Below are 25120 nucleotides of genomic sequence, written 5' to 3'. Positions count from 1 at the left end.
TCTATTTATCCCGTTGAAGATTTTGGATTTCAGTTTCCATTGTCCCATCATTGCCTCACGTGTGTCTGTTAATTACAATCAAACTACTGACAATTCTGTTCCCTTCAAAGAAAATTGTTCAGGTCTCATGTCATTTGTACCTGAAAGGAATCTTAAATGCTACATTATCCAACTCCTTAAAGTATTAATTTAAGAAATAGTACCCAGAAAGATGACATGGTGTGTTTGATTTAGTGGGAGAAAGTCGCCGGGACTAGAACCTGATAGAGCTGAATTCAAGTGACCTTTCTTTCTTTTGATAAGCAACAAATCACTTTAACGTCTCTGTGTTGATTTCATTACCTATAAAAGTAACAAAACAAAATTTAAAAGAAAAAAGAAGCAAAGCAATGATACTTACTGCCTACATTTTTGTCAACTTGTATTTTTGATAGACTTACAAAATTGATGCTTCTAAATTATATTGCGCCCTACAAAAACTAAGTGGTTGATTCACAGCAGAAGTGAGACTGGTGTATATATCATTCAACTACATTCTAGGTAAATATTGTTTATATGATATATTGCATGATCATGGAGCAGCCATTTTACAAGTGGAATTTTGTAATAAATCCCTTTGTAAGTTGGGAATTTCCTGACTGACTCAATGACCAGTCTTTGCTTTGGGCTTGTAGCTGCAGAATATAGGTTTGTGACTACTAGTCATGCTGCTGGCTCCTGGATTTCTTGTGGGGATAGTGGAACAAATGAGTATGTCTTTCCTGTTCCACTGAATTTGTGTGAGGTGGCACAGTCCAAAACTGTATCATTGCTTGTTCCTATGGAATCAATGATGACATATCCTAATTTTTACTTCAACAACTCAGCATTTGCCCTTTGTATCTTATGTTGTCATAGATAATATGATCTGGGGAGAAGAAATAAAAGTATCACCATTATTTGAAATTTCATTTCTCCTTAAACATTATACTATGTGACAATGGATTACTAAATACAACTACTGGGACCTAGAATGACTTTTCCATGACATGGGGAAAGCTAAATAAGGGGTGAAACCCAAGTGTTCCCACAATATCAGGCCCACTGGCTACATCAAAATTGAATTTCTTAGAAATGAAGTATTTGGGCAAAAGCACTGAAGCACATGGCCTCTTCTTCTAGGCCATTGTTTATCAGTAATGATATCCTGGAAGAGGTTTCAAGGTCAAGGACAGGAGAGGAATTCTAAGATCAGTCATCAGTTGAGACGCAAGATGAAAAATCAGACATGAAGTATGGAGTCAAAGCAGGGAGATACACAACCAAGGAAGTCTAGAATAAGAAGCAAAATAGTAGAAAGTGTGAGATGGTCAGTGAATCAAACTTTCAGGAGCATCAGCATCACCTGGAGGGCTATTAAAACAAGTCGTGCTAGGCTCCACCTCTAGCATTGCTACTTCAGTAGGTCTAGGTGGAACCTGAAAATTTGTGTTTCTAACAAGCTCCAAGGAGATGATGCTAATGGTGCTGGTCTGAGGACCACACTTTGAGACCGGTTGTTCTAGAAGAATTCCAGAGATAAATGCTAGTGCTTGCAGTGATTGTTCATGAGCTCCTGGAATACTTTATTGGGTAAGTTGAGTTTGCTTAAAGGGTTGGGGACAGAATAGACAAAGATAACATTTTGGGGGTTTTTGGTTTTGTTTTTTTAATTAAAGTCTATTGGGGTAACAATTATTAGGAAAGTTACATCGATTTCAGGTGTACAAATCTGTATTACATCATCTATATCTCATATTGTGTGTTCACCACCCAGAGTCAGTTCTCTTTCCATCACCATATATTAGATCTCCTTCAGACTCTTCTAAAGTTCCCTCCCCCCTAACGCTCTGGTAACCCCTAAACTATTGTCTGTGTCTATGAGTTTTTGTTCCTTCATTTGTTTGTCTTGTTCTTTTGTTGTTTTCAGTTTTATATACCACATATCAGTGAAATCATATGGTTCTCGACTTTTTCTCTCTGACTTATTTCACTTAGCATTATAATCTCAAGATCCATTTCATCCATGTTGTCACAAACGGTGCTATTTCATCTTTTCTTACCACCGAATAGTATTCCGTTGTGTATATATACCACAACTTCTTTATCCATTCATCTATCAAAGGACATTTTGGTTGTTTCCATGTCTTGGTCACCATAAATAAAGCTGCAATGAACATTGGAGCACAAGCGTCTTTATGGATAAATGTTCTCAGAATTTTGGGGTAGATACCCAGGAAAGGGATTGCTGGGTAATATGGTAATTCTATACTTAATTTTTTGAGGAACCTCCACACTGCCTTCCACAGTGGCTGCACCATCTGCATTCCCACCAACAGTGTATGAGGGGTCCATTTTCTCCACAACCTCTCCAACACTTGTTATTATTTATTTGCCTTGCTGATAATAGCCAATCTGACTGGGGTGAGGTGATATCTCATTGTGGTTTTTATTTGCATTTCTCTGATGATTAGTGATGTTGAGCATGTTTTCATGTCTATTTGCCATTTGTGTGTCCTCTTTGGAGAAATGTCTCTTCAGGTCCTCTGCCCATTTTTTAATTGGGTTCTTTGTTTTTTTGTTGTTGTGTTGTATGAGTTCCTTGTATGTTTTGGATATTAGCCCCTTATCAGAGGCACTGTTTGCAAAAATCTTCTCCCATTCAGTTGGTTGCCTCTTTATTTTGTCGATGGTTTCTTTTGCTGTGCAGAAGCTTTTAAGTTTCATGTAGTCCCATTCATTCATTTTAGCTTTTTCTTCTCTTGCCTTTGGGGTCAAATTAATAAAATGCTCTTTGAACCCATGGTCCATAAGTTTAGTACCTATGTTTTCTTCTATGCAGTTTATTGTTTCAGGTTACGCTTAGGTGTTTGATCCATTTTGAATTAGTTTTGGTACATGGTGATAGATAGCAGTCCAGTTTCATTATTTTGCACATTGCTTTCCAATTCTGCCACCACCATTTATTGAAGAGGCTGTCTTTTCTCCATTGTGTGTTTTTGGTTTCTTTGTCAAAAATTATCCATCCAAATTTATGTGGGTTTATTTCTGGGATCTCAATTCTATTCTATTGGTCTGTGTTTTTCTGCCAATACCATGCTGTTTTGATTATTGTTGCCCTGTAGTACAAGCTAAAATCAGGAAATGTGATACCTTCAGCATTGTTCTTTTTTCTTAGGATTGCTTTGGCTATTCGGGGTCTTTTGTGGTTCCATACAAATCTGATGAATTTTTATTCTATGTCTTTGAAAAATGCCATTGGGATTTTGATGGGGATTGCATTAAATCTGTATATTGGTTTGGGTAATATGGCCATTTTAACTATGTTGATTCTTCCAATCCATGAGCATGGAATGTCTTTCCATTTCTTTGTGTCTTCTTCAATTTCATTTAAAAATGTGTTATAGTTTTCAGCATATAAGTCTTTCACATCCTTGGTTAAGTTTATTCTTAGGTATTTTATTATTTTTGTTGCAATTGCAAAAGGAATTATTTTTTTTTAATTTCTTTTTTCTGAAATTCATTGTTAGTATAGGAATGCAATGGACTTTTGTACGTTGATTTTGTAGCCGGCAACTTTACTGTATTCATTGATTGTTTCTAAAACCTTTTGGTGGAGTCTTCAGGGTTTTCTATATATAGCATAATGTCATCTGCAAAGAGTGACACTTTAACTTCTTCATTCCCAATTTGGATGCCTTTTATTTCTTTCTCTTGTCTGATTGCTCTGACGAGGACTTCTAACACTATGTTGAAAAGCAGAGGTGGTAGGGGACAGCCCTGTAGTGTTCCTGAACATAGAGCAAAAGGCTTCAGTTTTTCACCATTAATTATGATATTAACTGAGGGTTTGTCATATAAGGCCTTTATGATGTTAAGGTATTTTCCTTCTGTACCTGTTTTATTAAGTGTTTTAATCATAAATGGATATTGTATCTTGTCAAACGCTTTTTCTGCATCAATTGATATATGATTTTAGTCCTTTCTTTTGTTTATGTGATGTATCACATTGATGGAAATGAATAGGTTGAACCATGCTTGTGCCTCTGGGATGAACCCCACTTGGTCGTGATGTATAATCTTTTTAATGCATTGTTGCATTGGATTTGCTAGAATTTTGTTTAGGATTTTTGCATCTGTATTCATCAGAGATATTGGTCGGTAGTTTTCTTTTTTTGTGTTGTCCTTACCGGGTTTTGATATCAGGGTAAAGTTGGCCTTATAAAATGAGTTAGGGAGTATTGTCTCTTCTTCAATTTTTTGGAAGAGTTTGAGCAGGATTGGTATTAGATCCTCTTCGAAGGTTTGGTAGAATTCACTAATGAAGCCATCTGGTCCCGGACTTTTGCTTTTGGGAAGGTTTCGGATGACTGACTCAATTTCCTTACTGGTGATCAGTCTGTTTAGATTTTCCAATTCTTCTTGATTCAGCCTAGGAATGCTATATGTTTCTAAGAACTTGTCCATTTCTTCTAGGTTACTGAATTTGGTGGCATAGAGTCCTTCGTAGTAATCTTGGATGATCCTTTGTATTTGTGTGGCATTGTTATAACTTCCCCTCTTTCATTTCTGATTTTATTTATTAGTGTCTTTTCTCTTTTTATCTTAGTGAGTATAGCCAATGGTTTGTCAATTTTATTAATCTTTTCAAAGAACCAGCTCTTTGTCATATTAATTTTTTCTACTGTCTTTTTGTTCTCTATTTCATTTAGTGCTGCTCTGATTATTATTTCCTTTGATCTACTGACCCTGGGTTTCATTTTTTCTTCTTTTTCAAGTTCTTTAAGGTGTAACATGAGGTTGTTCATCTGGGATTTTTCTTGTTTCTTGAGATAGGCCTGTAATGATATGAATTTCCCTCTTAAAACTGCTTTCACTGCATCCCAAAAATTTTGGTAGGATGTATTTTCATTCTCATTTGTTTCTATGTGTTTTGATCTCTCCTCTTATTTCTTCTATGACCCGGTCGTTTTTCGAAGTATGTTATTTAATCTCCACATATTTGTGGTTTTACTGCTTTCTTTTTGCAGTTGATAATCCACTTTCAAAGGATTGTGATCAGAGAATATGCTTGGTATGCTCAATCTTCTTAAATTTGCTGAGGCTAGTTTTATGTCCCAATATAAGGTCTATCCTTGAGAATGTTTCATGTACACTAGAAAAGAAATGTATAGTCTGATGTTTTAGGATGAAGTGCTCTATATATGTCAATTATGTCCATTTCATCTAATGTGTCATTTAGGGTTGCTATTTCTTTATTTATTTTCTGTTTGGATGATCTATCCAGAGCTGTCAATAATGAATTTAGGTCCCCTACTATAATTGTGTTTTGGTCAATTTCTCCCTTTAATTCCATTAGTAGTTGCTTGGTATATTTTGGTCCTCCCTGATTGGGGGCATAAATACTGATGACCATTATGTTTTCTTGTTATGTAGTCCCCTTTATCATTATGAAATATCCATCTTTTTTATCCTGAAGTCTGTTTCATCTGATATCAGTATGGCTACATCTGATTTTCTCTGGATACCATTTGCTTGGAGTATCAATTTCCACCCTTTCACTTTGAGTCTATGTTTGTCCTTGTAGCTGAGATGTGTCTCTTGGAGGCAGGATATGGTTGGGTTTAGTTTTTTGATCCAATCTGCTACTCTGTGCCTTTTTATTGGTGAGTTCAGTCCATTTACATTTAGGGTGATTATTGATATGTGAGGCTTTCCTGTCATTCTGTCTTTGGTTTTCTGGTAAGACTGTGTCTCCATTCTTTCTTTGTTTTTTCGTTCTTGTCTGTTATTTCTGTGTGGTGGTATTCTATAATTTTTCCCTGTGTTTCTTCTTTTATTACAGAATATATTTCAGGTCGGGATTTTTTTTTTTTTTTGAGTGATTACCATTAAGTTTGTGTAAAAAAAAGTTTCATATTTAGAGTATTCCATTTTCTTCAGCATGCTTACTTTCTCCATTCCCATATTCCGGTTGAGGCCTTTATTCTCCCCCATTTTATGTTTTGGGTGCCACAAATTATCGCTATTTATGCTGGTCAAATAGCCTCCTTCAGTATTTCTTGTAGTGCAGGTCATGTGGTAGAAAATTACCTGGAAAGGTCTTTATTTCTCCTTCATATCTAAAGGATATGTTTGCTGGATGTATTATTCTTGGTTTATAATTTTTCTCTTTTAATAGTTTGAATATTTGGTTCCACTCCCTCCTGGCTTGTAGAGTTTCTGCTAAAAAAAATCTGATGATAATCCAATGGGCTTTCCTTTGTAGGTTACCGTCTTCTTTTCCCTGGCTGCCTTGAGGAATCTTTCTTTGTCATTAATTTTTGACAGTTTCAATACAATGTGTGTTGGAGAAGGCCTGTTGGGGTTGAGGTAATTAGGTGTTCTATTGGCTTCTTGGATTCGAGGATCCAGTTCTTTCTACAAGTTTGGGAAGTTCTCGTTGACTATTTGTTTGAATGTATTCTCTGTTCCCTTTTCTCTTTCTTCTCCTTCTGGTGTGCCCATTATTCTTATATTGCTCTTTCTGATAGAGTCAGAATGTTCTTGTAGAGTTCTTTCATTTCTTTTAGGTCTCAAATCTCTTTCTTCTTCCATCCATGTCATTTCCAGATTTCTATCTTCAATGTCACTGAGTCTTTCCTCCATCTAGTCAACTCTACTACGTAAGCTGGCTTTTTCATTCTTCATTTCTTTAACTGAGTTCTTAATGTCCAGAAATTCTATCTGGTTCTTTTTTAAAATTTCAATCTCTTTGGTAAAATGTTCATTTTGTTCTTTGATTGTGTTTCTGAGTTCATTAAACTGCCTGTCTCTGTTTTCTTGCACCTCGTTGAGTTTTTTAAGAACTGCAATCTTGAAATCTCTGTCATTTAAGTCACATATTGCCATGTCTTTAAGTTCATTTTCTGGAGACTTGTCATTTTCTTTCTGAGCTATCTTGTTATCTTCGTTATTCATGGCTGTTAATGATTTATTATTTCTCTTCCTAGATGTGTACAGGAGTGGGTTCTGCAACAAGTTGATAGAAAGAGGTCTTTCTTTTGTTTTCCAGTAGGTGTCGGTGGAATGTTTTATTTTCTCTCAGATTGCAGCCTTTTATTGTCTCTCACACTGCAGTGTTGTATTTTCTCTGCACTATTCCGGCTTCTCACACAATAGGGGGATTCCCTGGAAGGTGGGCTTCTTCTCTGTGAACAGTTCACCTGGGTCATAGGTCACCACCTCCATGGGGGGATGCAGAGAGCTTTTGAAGTTCCAAAACTCTTCCTGCACCGGATTCAGAAGCCTTGTGTTTCTTGTGTTTCAGCAGCTCTGTTTACTTCTGCAGGGATCCTCCCAGATAGGTGGGGACAGGGGCGGGGTGTGTTGTGAGAGGTGGCTCAGAACAATCGTGGCAACCACCACCATAGTCAGTCCTGCTTCCACGGCTCCCTCCCCTTTGCTGGAACTAGTTGGGCTGCAAGTCCGTGTCTGTGGACTACAGTTCTCAGAACTTCAAATATTCTGTTATTTTGATCTGACTCTACTACTGTTCCACTTCTAGCACTGGGCAGGTGGGGGCAGGGCAAGCTCTGGGTGGGTAGGGAGGAGGCAACTAGGCTCAGTGCCTAAGGCTTCCATTCTCGGCTCAGCAGTGAGGGCTTAAACCACCATTTTCAGCCTTCTTCCCCTAGTCTTTGCTCCAAGATCTCTGCCATGAGCGTTGTATTTAGCCATGTTACATGCTGTCCCCTCAGCCCCGTGGGCCATAAGCGGAGCCCTAGCAGTCCACGTTCTTCCCTTACCCGCAGCTGTAGTAGTTCTGGAATGCAGCGAGCTCGGAGCACTGAACTAGTTCTGTATCCTATGCGCAGGTGGCCCCATCTCTGCACTTCTTCCTTCCCTCACCCCCAGTCATGCAATTTGCCCACTTTTAGATGATTGCAGTAGTGCACCTCTTAGTCTTGCCTGTCTGCTGCGCAGGGAGTCCTTTGTGGAGTTATAGTTGTTCAATTTGTTGTAAATTCCAGGGGAGATTTCAAGAGGCTCACCTCACGTGGCGATTTTTATGACGTCTCCCTTTTGTTCTCTCTCTCTTTTTAAAATATTTTAATTGGCTTTTTTTTTATTTAAATGAATACCTCAGAGTTTTTGAGCATATAAACTGCCTTCTGTATTAAAATGCAGAATAAGAACTTATATTCTTGCTATATAAATATATAGAGAAATTCAATGAAAAATGATATATACTATATTTCCCCGAAAAAAGACATAACCAGAAAATAAGCCCTAGCCTGATTTTTCAGGATACTCATAATATAAGCCCTACCCCAAAAATAAGCCTTTGTTAAGATCGTCAGCCAGATGGACGCATTTAGGACGTCTGTTGCAACACACAACAGGTGTATTGAATTATAAAATAATACTATTACTATATAATTAAATATAAATAAATAATACTATTGACATTAATACTTAAAATAAATGATAATATAAATTATAATTAAGTATTTGTAAATACCCAAGCGGGCGCCTTTGGACAAGAGGTAAACGCATATGTAAACAGATGAACTTGAGACTTATTGCCAAATGACCAGTCGGAGTACAGACACAATGCATAAATAATGTGCACACTTGATAATGAACAGATGTGGTTGTGTCTAATATGAATCTTTATAATTCAACATGTCGTGTGTTATAAGGGATGAACTTAATGCACTCATGTGAAATAAAGAAACGTTTTCTGAATTTTGGTGCCTGCAATTTTTCATCGCTTTTGTGTGGACCATCATTCTCAACTGTTATCATTTTTGTTACCACTCCTGTCTCGTAAGTCTTCAATTAACACTTGATTTAATAGTAGATTTAAAGGGAATAATATTTTGACCCCCCAGACAAGATGATTGCAAAACGAAAGAGCTATTCCATCAAGTAAGAAAGGAATCATGGAGGACTCCCAGGGCAAGAATCGTACAGCTTTCTGCAAAGAGAAGAAGTTGAATCTCCGAATGGTCTGAAAATGGTGAGCAGAGTACGATAACTTCAGTCAACAGGTGGACGAGGGAAATGCTAAGAAGAGCAAGTGTGAATCAGGTCAGCAACCATTATTTCTTGAGCTGGAAGACATTATCTGTGAATGGATAGCTGACAGGAAAGCAAAGGTTTTAGTTCTGCGCAGGGCTGATATTCAAGCATGTGCCCTTGCAATGGTATCAGTTAGAAATATCCCCAGAAGAATTCAAAGCATTACAACTCTGGTTGGATGGCTTCCTTCAGTGATATGAAATGTCTCTGAGAAGATCGACAATACTGTACAGGTGGAAGATACTGAAGTTATTAAATGTGCACTTGCCTTCAAGTCCTTTGTTGATGGCATTGACTTTTCTAAATACTAACTCTCCAACATGGTTGCTATGGATGAAACTTCGGTGTTTATCTGCCAAGAATCTCGAATGACAATTGATCACAGGGGTGCCTCATCAATCTACATTCCCTTCACTAGTTATGAAATTGCATGTGTTACCTGTACTTCGGCAATTCATGTGGATGAAAAGAAAGCCCCACCTCTAATCATCACTAAGGGCAAGAAAGAGAAGGTTGAACATGTTTCAGGCATTTATGTTCTTGAAACCGAAAAAACCTGAGGCATACAAACAGTTATAAGGAAGTGAGTCATTTTAATGCTGTCACTTGTTTTGTGAGGTGGCCAGAGAGGTCTGCTAGTCTGGGATTCAGCCAGCACTCACCATGCTAAAAACATGAAGAACTTCCTTGCAGAGAGAAGAATAGATCAAATGATTCCCACAGGAATGAGTGCCTATTTCCAGACTCTTGATATTGCAGTAAACGAGCCTTCAAGGACCATTTGCACATGGAAATCAATGATTCCACTGAAAATAGAATGGAGAGAAATCAGCGTGGAAACTTTGTGAAGCCTAGCCTGCAAGAGGTCGTGACTCAGATGAAGAATTCATGGGATAAAATCACTGACAGCTGTGTTGCCAATGCACTATGATCAGGCTACATGGACAAGAAGTGCTGATTTAAGGAGAGCTCTATTGCTGGACATGAGAGATTGGGGCCAATGGTTCTACAGGAAATGGAGTCGCAAGAAATTTAATGCAGAATTCGGGATTTGGAGAGTTATAAGCACGTTCCAAAAGAAGATGACATGACTTTATTTGAATTGATGTAGATTTTTGTACATGAATAATTGAATAAATGTAGATTGTTGTACATGAATAAATGTAAATTGTTGTACATGAAAAAATAAGATATCCCCTGAAAATACGCCCTAATGCGTCTTTTGGAGCAAAAATTAATATAAAACCCGGTCTTATTTTCAGGGAAATTCGATATCATATTTTTGTGGTTTAACAGCTAGTGCAGTCATCTAGTTGAAAGTGTGTGCTGTAAAGAAAAACTGCTCAGGGACAAATCTTGATTCCACCACTAGCTTTATGCCCTGAGGTCACAGGTTTCTTAAACTCTCTGAGCTTCCTTTGCAAAACTGTGATATTACTAATTGCATAGGGTTATTGTAAGGACTAAATGAAGTAGAGTATTTAAACTACTTATTGGAGTGTCTGACACATAACAATTGCTCCATAAATGTTTGCTATTGTTGGAACACGTATACTCAAATGCTTCGTTCAGGAATGTGACTTTATATAAAATACTTGGTAGTTATCTCAGGTTTAACCTGATAGGTTGATTGCTCTCTGAATCTATAATTCATCATAGTACTTCTGCTAAGACTAGCACTGAGTTGACATGAAGTTGTAAATTATATGTTAACGATGTGATTCAAAAGTCAAAGTAGATTACAGCTAGCAAAGAATCTAAAATTTCCTCTAGCAATATTCAAACTAAAAATAAATACCTTCTATTGAACAGTAGCTAAGAGCATTAGCCCTGGGACCAGATTGCCTGGGTTTGTATTCTAACTCCACCCTTTACTAACTCTGTGACTTGAGTAAGTTACTTGACCTCTCTGTGCCTCAAAATCTTCATCTGTCAAATGGTGATAATGATATCTACCTCAGTGAGTTTTTATACGTATATATGGACACACACACACATACACACACACACAGAAGGTCATATGTAATAAGGAATTTAGATTCTGTAAATTAAACGTGCAAGTGCTTAGAACAATGCCTTGCACAAAATAAGCAGTATAAAAGTGTTGTTATTCATACTTAGCTTGTATACTATATGTAGATTTTGGCAGTGTTTTGTTTTGCAGGGAAAATAAATCAGAAAACTTGTGGTTTGTTTGTTTGGCATCCAATTCAATATAGTACAGCGTAGGTCTGTGGTAACTTCATAAAACTGGAAACAAGTTTTGTCTTAATCAAACTAGGAGAGCCTCTCCTACCTACCCCACCACAGCTTTCTTAAAAATATAATTGGTCTTTCATTTATAAGCAGAGTTAGTACTTTTAAGACAATCTTGTCTTTAATGATGGTCTGGGGGGAAAAAAGAAGAAGAAGCCCCTTTCCTACTTACAGATATCTCTACAAGTGCCCATGTTCTGCGTAGCATGATGCAATCTCCCAAGTCCTGCTCCATGTCCATGCTGTAGACACTCCCCGCCCATCAGTCACTTAGTAGCCATATTGGTTATCAGAACGACTGTCAAGGTATCACAGTGCTTGTGTTTGAATACCTTTATTTTACTTAAAAAATGGCCCTGAAGTGCAAGAGTAGTGATGCTGGCAATTCAGATATGCCACGAAGCCTTAAAGTGCTTCCTTTAAATAAAAAGCTCAAAGTCCTCTACTTAATAAGAAAGAGCTGTATACTGAGGTTGCTAAGAGCTACAGGAAGACCGAATCTTCTATCTGTGAGGAAGGAGAAAGAAATTTGTGATAGTTTTGCTGTCGTACCTCAAACCGTGAAACTTATGGCCACAGTGCATGATAAGTGCTTAGCTAAGATAGGAGAGGCATTAAAGTTGTGGGTGGAAGACATGAATAGAAAATGTGTTATGATTAATGGCAACATGTAGCACCAGATAGCATTTGAGTATACGAGGTGTGATCAAACAATATGGTGAGTGTTTATAAAACAAAATTTATTGTGGTAAAGACTCATTGCCATTAATCCCCCTCAAAATATTTTCCCTCGCTTTGAACACACTTATCCCATCATTCTTGCCACTTTCTGAAGCAGTTCTGGAAATCTTCTTTCCTGAGTGTCTTTAGTTACGCTCTCATGGCTGCCTCCATGTCCTGAATTGATTAAAAAAATTTACCTTTCATGGTCATTTTGACTTTGGGGAAGAGCCAGAAGTCGCACTGTGCCATATTCAGTGAATAAGGTGGATGAAGACACACCGTCATGTTTTGATTTGACAGAAATTGCCGTATACCAGAAGCGGTGTATGACAGGGAGCATTGTCATAATGGAGGATAATTTGTGGCACACTTTAAAACACACCATCTCTCAACTGTAGCTCACACCCAACTGACGGCACTGAACAAATTGAAACTTGTCACACACTGTCACTAAGGCTAGATGCACCACTTCCCGTATTGAAGATCCCTGCTTTTGCGTTGGATGGCACTCGGCAGCAGCATCCACCGTATTTTGTGATCACAACGGAAAGGCTCTGTGTCACACATCACTTCTGATATACGGCCATTTCTGTCAAACAAAAACATTACGGTGTGTCCTCATCCACCTTATTCACTGGATCGGGCACCCTGCAACTTCTGGCTCTTCCCCAAAGTCAAAATGATTCAGGACTTCAAGACAGCGCACCTAAGACACTCACAAAAGAGGACTTCCGGAACTGCTTCAGAAAGTGGCAAGAATGATGAGATAAGTGTATTCAAAGTGAAGGAGAGTGTTTTGAGGGGGCTTAATGGCAATGTGTCTTTTACTGTAATATATATATATATTTTTTTCTTTAAACAGTCACGGGAGTTGATCACACCTCATATACAAAGACTTCATCAGGAGATCTCCTGAAACAAGTGACCACATTTACATAACTTTTATCACCGTATATTGTTATAATTGTTCTGTTTAATTATTGTTGTTGTTGATCTCTTACTGTGCCTAATTTATAAATTAAACTTTGCCACAAGTATGTATGTATAGAAAAAAGCATAGTATCTATAGAGTTGGGTGCTGTCCACTGTTTCAGGCATGCACTGGGGGCTATGGAACATATGCCCTGCAGAGAAGGGGGTGGCGACTGTACCTGCTAGGAGACATCCCCACTGCAGCTGCTCTCCCTCTAGTTCATTTTTCATAGCACCAACAGACTAATCTTTTCTTTCAAGAAGTCTTTTACCTTTTCCAGAGGTTCCCTGTTTCTACCCACATCAAGTGCAGTGACTTTTGCCTGGCTTTCACATATTTACAGAGTTTGCCTTTAAAGTCTGTGGCCTCCCATATGTCGTACTGGGGGCCCCTTGGACTCTGCTCGAAACAGTCCTCCTACTGCGATCCCGTGCGTAGACCTTGTGTTCACCATGCTGGCCCTGTAGATCTCCCTGCCTCCAATCCACCATTCACACTCAGCACTCAATGTTCCTTTGTGCATCCTTTATACTCGTGTGGTATGCACTGACTTTGGTTTTCAGGTCAACAAAGGCAGGAACTGTTCTTTAAACATTATTAAATTATATGCGAATCTAACATGGCATCTGGAACAATAAAAATATAAAATAAAATAATAAAACAAAATAAAATAAAATAAATCCATTGATTATTACCCCTAAAAGAGACCAAAGAGAAAATGTGCCACCCAATCCTCGTAGTTTACAAATGATAAATATGTACACCTGATATGGATATTTTAAAATTTAATAGTTATATACCATGTTTCCCCTAGCCAGACAATCAGCTCTAATGCATCTTTTGAAGCAAAAGTTAATATAATACCTGGTATTATATTATATTGTATTATATTATATTATACCTGGTCTTATATTATAGTAAAATAAGACTGGGTCTTATATTAATTTTTGCTTCAAAAGATGCATTAGAGGGGGCAGCTGGATGGCTCAATTGGTTAGAGTGCGAGCTCTCAACAACAAGGTTACCCATTCAATTCCCACGTGGGATAGTGGGCTGCGCCCCCTGCAACTAAAGATTGAAGATGGCAATTGGACTTGGAGCTGAGCTGCGCCCTCCACAACTAGTTTGAAGGACAACGCCTTGGAGCTGATGGGCCTGGAGAAACACACTGTTCCCCAAGATTCCCCAATTAAAAACAAACAAACAAACCAACAAAAAAAACAGTAAAAGTAGAGAATTGAAAAAAAAAGAAAAGATGCATTAGAGCAGATTGTCTGGCTAGGTCTTATTTTCAGGGAAAAACGGTATTTAGATTTATAGTTACTTTCTATTCATTGCAAATAGTATCTAGTTGCTATTTATATCATTGATACAAACTTTTAGAATAGGTATGCTTTTGATTAAAAATGTTACTTCAGAGAAATATTAAATAAATAACAGTACTCAAGATAAGAAAATATGGCAAAAACTATGACAGTAATACTCAAGTGATAGAAGTGTTGAAATTACTGTATTGTTTAGAATCTGTGCTTAATAAATGATTGTTGACTGACTGGTTGATAGCTCACATCAGTCTTCCTAACAAACAGCCTTTACTCATTTACTAAAAGCCCCTTATGACAAAATAAGCAGACAAGTAATTTTCATAGCTACATATTCAGCACGAGGTCACGGGAAAAGAAAAAGGTCAGCTGGAAAAGCTATCGGTGACACCGAGGAGGTTGACTTTAGCCGAGCTGGCTGGAAGTGATGTAACTGCAGAGGCAGTGCTCTAGTCTGCAGGCAGGGAGTGTGACATCCTTCAGCCACTTTTGCTCTTCCTAGAACTTTCTCTCCCACACAAAGTTTCACTGGACAACCACCACACATTAAACACAGAATGAGTGGGGGAAAAAAATAGTTGAAAATTCCATGTGAATAAGAATGTTTGTAAAAGGGGGAAAAGATTTTAGATTTCACATGCTGTTTCTTTGTTCACCCTCTTCTTATTTTGGAAACTTTAAGAGCCACCCTCAGCAGCCCCAACTTTCAGTGGTTTCCACCAGCAATTTAAGCCTTCCTGACCAGGCTCACTGAATTATAGGCCCAAAGTGAAGTCGCTGCAGAAGAACACAAATAGACTGTGGCTGGAGATCTGCTTATGAGGGGGCCTAAAAAGCCAAAATCTAAAGTGAAAAGAACTTTGGATGTTGGGAGAAATGAAAAACGGATCCACTGTGCAATGTAGTTCTAGTAGAAACTACTGAGAGTTAAGTAAGTCGTATTTCACAAGTTGAAGGCACAGTCCCTACAAGACTGCTCTACCGATGCCAGCTACAAGTTTGGGGGTTCCCAGACTACCCACGCTTCTGACCAACTGGCTACAGATTTAAGGTTCCCCTCAGGGTGAAAACTTTGCTAGAACAACTCACGGAATTCAAGAACGCTCTATAGTTACAACAACAGTTTTTCTATAAAGGGTACAAATCAAGACCAGACAAATAAACACATAGGGCAAGCAAGGTCTGGGAGGGTCTCAAGTATGAAACTTTCCTTTCCTCAGGAAAGGTCACTCTCCCGTCACATCAATGTTTATCAGCAACCAGGAAGCTTACTCAAGCCCCAGTGACCAGAGTGTTTATTGGGGTTTCAGTTTGTAGGCAGAGTCGACTGAATCACTGGCAGTCTGATTGGACTCAATCGCCAATGCCCCTTTATCTCCAGGGATGTTGTGCTGTCAGGCTGATAGCAGGCTCAGAGACCTAACCCTTTAATCACATGGTCTTTCTGTTGTGGCCAGCACCCATCCTGAAACAACTTAGGGGCCTACAGTGAGTCACCTTATTCGCGTAAACTCAGGTATGGTCCCCAAGTCCAACCATGAATAAGAGCCCTTCTATTGCTTGGAAAATTCTAAGGGTTTAGAAGTTTCCTCTCAGGAACCCAGAACAAAACCAGACAAACTCTTTAGTATATAACACAAAGAAAATAGAATATGAATTAGACCTATTTTAAGTCACCAAAAACTAAGACAAAGAATTGTGACTTTTTTATGATGGACAAACCACTGGAAAATGTCACTTGAATATAAAATATATAGTTATTAAACACCCTTAGATTCTTCTAATTCATTTTTCACTCATTTGTTCATTCATTCCGCAATATTTATTGAGTATGTACCTCCTGTGCTAATCACTGAAGATATACTATTATACTGTCCGTGTAAAAAAATTTTATTATATTACATTGAAAAGAAGGATGAACTGCTTGAAATTATTTGCTTATTTTAATTCCGATCAAAAGTAACCTGAGTTCTGAGATAATTATTAGTTTTTGCTTATCAAAATGATGTTAAGACAGCCTCCAAAATATTAGGTTGGTGCCAAAGTACTTGCAGTTTTTGCACTTATTTTTAACCTTGTAAACCACAATTACTTTTGCACCAACCTAATTCAAAGTATTAGGCATCAAGTCTAAATGTGTGAAGAATTTTGGGAGGTAGGAGACAATAGAAGAAATATATATGTTATTTGTTTAACTAGAAGGCTACCATTTGGCCGGCCCTATGTTTTTAAACACAATCAAGAAGTAATTTGAAATGTGATGTGTTTTAAACTGTTCTTTTTTTACTTTCCTGTAATTGGAGCAACATACTAATTTCTACAAGTTGTGACTACTAACAGAGAGCAATCACCTCACAGACTTGTACCGAAGAGACGAAACCATCCAGGTGACAGGAAATGGCCACGTGCAGAGTCCCCGCTTCCCAAACAGCTATCCCAGGAACCTGCTTCTGACATGGAGGCTCCATTCCCAGGAGAAAACAAGGATACAGTTAGTCTTTGACAATCAGTTTGGATTAGAGGAAGCAGAAAATGATATCTGTAGGTAAGTGGAGAAGAAAACTCATTTTAGAGGACTCTTCCAAGGTGAAAATAAGAGGAATTTAAAAACTTTCCTCTCAAGATGCACCACTTCTTTTTAAAAAATCCTTCATGTCAGTCCTAGCAGGCAACATAAGTTGGAGCCTAGGAACTCCAACTTATGCTGCAAGGGGCCTAGGAACCCGGCTGACTCACAGAAACTCACTTTCACACCTGTCAGAGCCAGGCTGCATGACCCCCAGAGGAGAAGAGAATCTGGAGTCCCCTGCCTTGGCCAGTCCTAGAACAGCCTTTGTGAGCAGATGTATACGTCCCATAATCCCGGGTCACCTGTAGCAGTCTTGTGGCTCTGGTCCAAGACCACCATGGGCTTAAAGAATGGCCACCCTGCGTGGTTCCAGGAACTGTAACCCAGGCTGCTGTGACCCATGCACAGTGATGGTCCCCCAGTGCTGGGAGAGGGTGAAAGCAAGGACTGGCCATTTCAGGGCCTTCCCCTGAAATCATAGTTTTAAGGCCTCAGGTATGTGTAAGAAGGAAGAGAAAGCAACTCCAGGGTCTGTGTGCTCCTCAGATGGTCTGTTTCCTGTGGTTTCTGAGTCAGCATTAGAGGAAAACCATGCTTGATAATCTTCCTTTTTAGTGTATTCATCTGAGAAAGGCCTGGCTGTTGTTCTTTGAAGTGTCTGCTCACAGCATCTTGTTCACTCAATTAGCATGTATAAGATTTAGGGAGGATTTTCTTTTTCCTTTCACAGTACTTAGCTACACACACTTGTTCTGCATTGCTAGTGAACTACTGAACTGTTAAAGCCCTCCAGCAGGTTTATTTTCCTTTGAATACTGCGTTTCCCTGAAAATAAGACCTACCCCGAAAATAAGCCCCAGTTAAGATCGTCAGTCATACGGACGCATTTAGTACATTATGATGATGTTCCAGAAGATGACATGACTGTATTTGAATAACCATAGATCGTTGTACATGAAAAAATAAGACATCCCCTGAAAGTACGCCCTAATGTATTTTTTGGAGCAAAAATTAATATAAGACCCAGTCTTATTTTCAGGGAAACATGGTAATAAAAAGAGGATGCCTCAAACTTAGCCATCCTTTGTTGCATGTTTATTATGCTGACAGCTTGTATTATGTTGCTATTTTTTCAAGAATAATAGCAGTGACTATTACTTCCTCGAACCATTGAGAGCAATGTATGCCAGAAAATAGATGAGTCCGTGGAGGAAGAGCCAGTCAGTATTTATAAAGAGAATAAACAGGGGTAGATCTTCTGTCTTTTCAACTTGAAAGGGAGAACTAATTTTCTATGCTGGAAAAAGGAAAAAAGAATAGTGAAAGAAAACAAAACACAACATTATTAAAAGATTGTTAAAAATGCTGACGTGGAAGGATAAGACAGGCCTCCATTACTGAACAGGGAATTTGATTCTGGTAGTGAGCGAGCCCTTCCGGCATCCTGTCCTTGAAAATAGATGAGGAAGTTAGGATGGGCTTGTTTGTTTTTTTCCAGCCCTACAGAAAATCTAGTTGTTTCTCAAAATTGATGCAAAGAGGCAGAGGAGTAAGGGGGGGCGAGGGGGAAAGAAAAAGAGAAAGACTCAGATCAGAGAATTACCTCAGAACTCTCCCTAAGAAACACAGTGGTGCTCTCTTGACATCAGATCCAGAGGAAAATTGACACTGATGTTGTGATTTTAAAAAACAAAAATTACCTCTTGTGTTATTAACAGTTTTAAGTATACTCCTGCTTTGTGCAGTAAATATAATTTACACACATTGTGTATAAAATAAAATGCAACTGATTTCCTACCATCTGTTCCAAAGCCTCCTTGATGTTTACATTGCAATATTTTATTGCTTCAGTAATGATTCTTTGTTAGTACTTTATAACTTCCAAGCACCATATAAACATTAAGTAATTAATTTACACAACACCCAAGAGATATCCAGCTAGTTAAATTGTATAAACCTGCTTATTCTGCTCATAAGGAAACTGAGGCAAAGGACAAAAGGACCACATAAATCACTGTTAAAATTTAGTCCCAATTTTGTTCATCTATTCCTTAGATTACTGTGCCCAATGCAGTAAGAGCTCTAAGGTGCCTGGGGAGCACAAGTAAAGCCATATTGGATTTTCTTCATATTCAGATGTGACATTTCTCATGCTGATTACTTTTGACAATTGTGACAGAAAAGTATAAAATGGATGTGAGACTATGGTCACTGTTCAAGTTGAATGCTCATCATTTGCATTGTGACTTTAGCATCTGAAGTCATTTGGGAGAGATAGAGGGGAAGAGTGAGACACTGATGCCCAGACCTGAAAGGCAGATAGTTCAGCTCATCAAGTAGAATGTTTCAAGATCTTAGGTGTCTGAAAATAGAGTAAATGGTCCCTAGATGTTGACTCTGTCATTGAAGGTGTCCTACTATGTAATGGAAAGGTGGGATGGTATGGATGGACTTCAAGGATCAAATGGTCATATACAGAGGGGGCCAAAAAAATGTATACACATTTTAAGAAAGGGAAAAAAAAACCTACTAAAATTGTAATATTCAATATATACCGATAACAAAAGATAAATACGTACAAGTCACGTTTGACTTCTGCAATTACAAGAGCGGCTCAAAGTGGTTACCAGCAGTGCCCAGACACTCTGATTACAGTGAACATTATTTGGTAGACTTCTGTGGTGAGCATGTAAACTGTTCCAACAATCTAGCAGAAGAAGCAGACTCTTCGCTGTGCAAGGCCTCCTGAATCTTCCCTTGTGCACATAATACACAGCACCCTGCATCTCAAACTTAATCACAAATGCATGCAACTGATAGGCCTGTTGGAGGTTCTGTGGCATACTTACGCCTCCATTGTCACTGTCACTGCCACAACGTTCTTGAATTTCAAATACCACTTCAAAATGGTCTTGTACTCCTTGAATGGCAACTGTGCTTCCGCCATTTTCTCTATAATGCCTGTTGCATGGTGATGCTAGCATTCATTTGATTAATGCCATTTTTTGAGCCAACATCATACTATACACTGCGACTGTAATTCAATTCAACTTCAAAAAGTAATACATAGATAACATCTCTTAAAATGTGTATACATTTTTTGGCACCCCCGGTAGCATATCTAAAGAGGTCTTTCCTGTCTTCTTTAATCCTGGCATTCTGTGTTTCTCTGATCAACGCCAAAGGTGAACCTTTGGTCTTTAGCTCATTCATACCCTGGTTTAACCAGACCAGATATTTCCAGTATTGGTTAGCACACATCCCTCCCCAAGTCATATGCTGTTCATTATGACAAAAGTCATATTTGTGCTATTATCCTTCCAAAAGACAGTTTCCAAAAAGAAAAGTTAGCAATTAATTTTATTTTACCATTTATTTTGTATAATGAAAGTGCTGATTCTATATTCTATACAGATACAGATCTTTTTTTACGAAAGCACTGAATGTGGTAATTAAGTCAAAGTGGAAATTTGTTTGAAAAATTTCATATAGTAAATATTTGTACATATAATTAGAGCTACATCTCCTAAAATATGGTAGATTATAGTTATTAGGTTTTCCAGGAAAGCCGTATAGATTAGAGGCTCAGAAAGTAGCCTGTTTTGATTAATGATGATTTGGGAACAGTCATGGCTCATTGTGTGTAAAGGTTCTTTTAGAATAGATTTTTGAAGTTGGAATTTGGAAAACCTAATACGAAAGCTAGCTTTCCTTTTAAAATGTCTGTAGGTTATAATTTTCATTTCATTTGGTAGATCGTAAGAAATGTATGTTAGTCTTAATTCCTCAGTGAAAGTATGAATTTCAAAGTCTAAGCAAAATTTGTTTATGTCAAATTGATGCTAGGTATGATTTTGTGGAAGTTGAAGATATATCTGAAACCAGTACCATTATTAGAGGACGATGGTGCGGATACAAGGAAGTTCCTCCAAGGATAACATCAAGAACAAACCAAATTAAAATAACGTTCAAGTCTGATGACTACTTTGTGGCCAAACCTGGATTCAAGATTTATTATTCTTTTGTGGTAAGTAACTTAACCACCCTACGATTAAAAGAAGATACTAGTTTCATGAAGTATAGAGATCATTTTCTATGATTAAATACAGTGGTATGAGAATGAATGAACTTTATTAATCCCCTTCGGTATACTTTGTTCCTACCTGTGCCTAAAATGGTAACGCCTTCTTTAGTGAAGGGATACCATTTTGGATCTATAAAGTCAACTTTTGGGCCCATATATTTTGAAGGAATGCATAGAACATAGAAAAAGTAAAATATTAATAGTATAATAAAGCAGATACCATACTATCTTTGATTCAACTGAAGCAAGATAAATGTATACCTAAGAAAAAAGTCTGTGAGAGTTGAACCTCTTTGGTTCAAAAAGTTGCCTGTATAATTCCAGTCACAGAAAAGAGTCCAGTGATTTTAACTATCATTCAAATTTGGGAAGGGTCTACGTTACAATCATAGAACCTCAGGGGTAGCAAGCATCTTAAAGACCATAAAGTATAAGTCAGTACCAAAGACTTATATTCTTATTTACTACACACATGTTTATTTGTGGCATCATCTCTTCTTAAACGCCTCAGCACCCACTTCCAATTTTAAATGGTTCTGACTGTTAGAAAATGTTCTACCTCTTTTTGAGCCAAAATTGGCATTGTAGTTAATTCTACTTATTGGGCCACAAGAAATGTCGGTCACTTCTTTAGTCAGTGAATCATTAATAAAATATAAAGTTCCTGCTCATTGTCAGACACTCTCATTGGTGTAGTAGTTACAAAGGTAAGTAAGACAGACAGGATTCTTGACCTCCTGGAGCATATAGTCTGATAGAGATGATGAACAATTAGACAGCAGTAACAAATGAGAAAACTGAGTAATAAGACAGAAGTACTGGGAGGTTAAGCCCAGGGAGACAATGGGATAATTTTGCCTATACATTATCTTAAATATTCCTGAATCTTTCAACTGTACAAAGCTTATTGTCTTTTGTTCTCCCAGCAACATTTTTCACTCTCGTTCAGTTTGTTTCTCTCCCTTTCCAAAGTGCAGATGCCAAAATTGGAACTCAGTACGGTAAATGCAACCTATTTGTGTGTTTTTTCCTCTTACAAGTTAAATTTAAAATAGGAACAAATCTGTCTTTTTTTAAACTAATGTTTTTGTTTGTTTGTTTTGTTTTGCATTATTGGGAATCATTAAACACTAAATGAAATTCTACATCAGAACATTATAAATGAAAAAATAGCATGTGGAGACACTGGTTCCAGTTTTGATTTTAAAATAACCCATCAAGCATGATTTACATTATTGCAAACTCATGTAATGCTGCTCAGCATGAAAATTGAAGTGTGAACCGGTGCTTTCTACATTTCTTTGCCTTTTAGTGTGTTTAATGATGCATCTGTTCTCGATTGTTGATGGGCGAAGCAGGCTTGGCATGTTGGAATGGTGATGGACAGCTTTAATGAAGGGCCTTATTTTCCCCTTAAAACATGAAGTGCTATTAGTGCAAATATATATACTTTTTGTGAAGCTTTTGTTATGGTTAAATTGAATGGTCCATAAGTCAGTTAGAAACACCTTCTGATACAATGTCTTTAAGACAAACTAATTTCTTTTTGTAGAAAAGGCAGTACAGGCATGGATGTAGGGATGGATTAGTATTCCTGTTTCAAGTGTTTTGCATTCATTTCCTACCCAACGTTAAGTGGAAGGCTGGGCACCCTCTGTAGTTTGGATGTAAACTCTTTGACATCACTCCTCTCACTCATTCACCTCCACCAGTATATTCAATTGTGTTTCTTAGAAATGATAGTTATAGCATTTTTTGTGTCTCCCCTACTGGCCTCTTGGTCTGCATTCATTGAGAATAGCTCCAGGCTCTCTTTCCTAATAGGCATCTGGCGCTAAATATGATCAATTAGGGCCAAAGTGCTTTGGTGGCTGAATTCCAAGATGTAGAATGAGCTTAACCTTCAGGTGTGTCTAGACTCCAGCTCTGTGTGGTTTTTTTGATAAAATTCTTCCATTGATACATGCTCGATGTAGATAGAAGTTCATTATGGCTTGACCAATGTATTGGGGAGATCATTTTATTCATGTTTAAATTTTACTTGGAGAGACTTTAAAGCAGAGTTTATAAACCCAAATGCTACAGAGACTGGGCTTAAAACTCAAAGTGGGCCGGGTATAAATTAACAGGTAGAAAATGAGATTAGAAATATCAAGCCTTCTTTAAGTTAATGTAAATCATGATTTGTAAAATGTTATACAGGTCCACGAAACCTCTTGGGGTTGGAGCCAGCTGTTTTGCAATCCCCACTTCAAGGAGATGCTAGGGAAATTTGAGGCTTATACCAGTAATAGCTTTTGAGGAGTTGAAGTGCTCTTGGAAAAAGGCAGGTAGCTATTTGGACAGGTCAAGACCACTTTCCTCCCATCTCTTCCTTTCTACATCAGTGCCTCCCATGGAATTTCTCTTCTTACCTCAGTGATTGTCCAGTGTACAAGGACTTCCCCTGAGCTGTAATAGGTGTCCAGGACCACAAGAGCCTCCTGCACTCAAATCAAATCTACATGGTCCATGCTTATAACGTTTTTGGAATACCAAGTCCAGAGTAATTATGTAAAACAGAATTAGTTGATTTTTCAGTCCAGCAAAGTATAGGAGACTAATAGATAACATCAAGATCACTTATTTTTGTTTGAGAATGAGTCTTATATTGCAATTTTGTTTGATGTGCTTGGAATTCAGTCTCTGCCTTTTTTACATCACCTATCACAGTCTCCTCTAGGGCGAGGCATTGCAGCCACGTGGGACCAGCATTTGCTGTAAACTCGTTTTGGATTGAATGAGGTTTCCCCAGTAATTAATGTTGTGATATGGAACAAGTCCCTTACCCTTTGCTTTTATGTCTATAAAATAGGGATAATAATTGGAATTGGTGTGAGATTTTAAAATGATCACAAATACTGAGCACAGCTCCTAAGATCTAACAAAGTAAACTAACAATAAATAATGGTGATAATGATCCTACCTTTACCATCACTAATTGTGTATATATCTCTCTCTCCCAGATAAATGGTAATGAATTATTTGAGGATAGCACAAGTTTCTCTTTCCTGTGCGTATTTTACAGAGTGCCTTATACATGTCTAAATAGTACATTTGTTGAATTATATGATTTATAATAAGACTTGCATAATTTCATTTTCTTGCTCACCTGCTCAGCCTTCTTTCCTAATTTCACTTCATTGAGGAGAACAGATACTTTCAGAGGGCATAATTAAGCAGAATGGATAATATTATCAAACACTTGTTAGCAAGATGTGATTATCTAAATAAATTAGCTTCTCCCACCTCAAACCGTGTTTATTAAGGAATGAATGAATGGGTCTTTTCTTGAAGACATGAAGTAGATTATTGGGAAAATGTCTTTAAGTATGAGGCTCCAGTGGATGGTGCACATAGAAGTGAAAAGCGTGGGTATGAATTTTAGCTCTGCTGCTTACTGGCTAAGGGTTCAGTTTTTTCATCTGTAAAATGGTAATAATATTGCCTGATATTAAGTAGATGTGGGGACTACATTAGATAACTTTTGTTTAGAACACTCTGTATGGACAACTTTTTAATTACTAAAATATCTGCTGCTCTTATTGTTATTATCACTGGTATTATTATTAACATGCCAGGTGATAAGTGAACTTGCCAGTGTTATACAAAAAAATCCAGTTGTCAATGTGTATGTGTGCACACGTACAAACACCTCTGACCATAATTCACTTCCTTCATCCAAGGTCAAAACATTTTATTATACATTGTAGCAGACATAAAAAAGTGTGTGTGTGTGTGTGTGTGTGTGTGTGTGTGTGTGTGTTCAATGGAAGGTACATTTTTTATTCAAAAATAAATTAAAACATTTAAAAGTTACTCAAAAACTTTCTTGCTTTTTACCAATTAGCAAATTTAAATTTGCTAATATCCATTATAAATACTTTGTAAAATAAAAAAGAAACAATTTTATCAGACCAGTTACTTAACTGTATATCTCCTCAGTTTGAATTAACATCAAGCGGTACAGTTAAGATTTCCATTGAGATTAAAATGTTACATGAATCATGGTTTTGAATTATGAATAATTATGTAAAATAGAATAAGATGGAGAAGAAAAAGGAGGACTA

The 25120-nt window shown here is 37.6% G+C and overlaps 1 protein-coding gene across 2 annotated transcripts in view; it reads left to right on the top strand.

Moving 5' to 3' along the window:
• Positions 1-25120, top strand: part of PDGFD (platelet derived growth factor D) — a 243077-nt gene that overhangs the window by 153892 nt on the left and 64065 nt on the right. The window contains exons 2-3 of one of the 2 annotated variants that reach the window (XM_033121540.1): positions 16717-16903; positions 20774-20954. In XM_033121540.1, the coding sequence (XP_032977431.1) occupies positions 16717-16903; positions 20774-20954 (368 nt within the window). Of the gene's footprint in view, positions 1-16698; positions 16904-20773; positions 20955-25120 lie in introns of both variants that reach the window. The other variant, XM_033121539.1, reaches the window with a different exon arrangement.

Source organism: Rhinolophus ferrumequinum, chromosome 11 (assembly GCF_004115265.2).
Source record: "Rhinolophus ferrumequinum isolate MPI-CBG mRhiFer1 chromosome 11, mRhiFer1_v1.p, whole genome shotgun sequence".
NCBI classification, from domain to species: domain Eukaryota; kingdom Metazoa; phylum Chordata; class Mammalia; order Chiroptera; family Rhinolophidae; genus Rhinolophus; species Rhinolophus ferrumequinum.
Note: the sequence above shows the minus strand (reverse complement) of the source record. Positions and strands in the feature narration are given on the sequence as shown.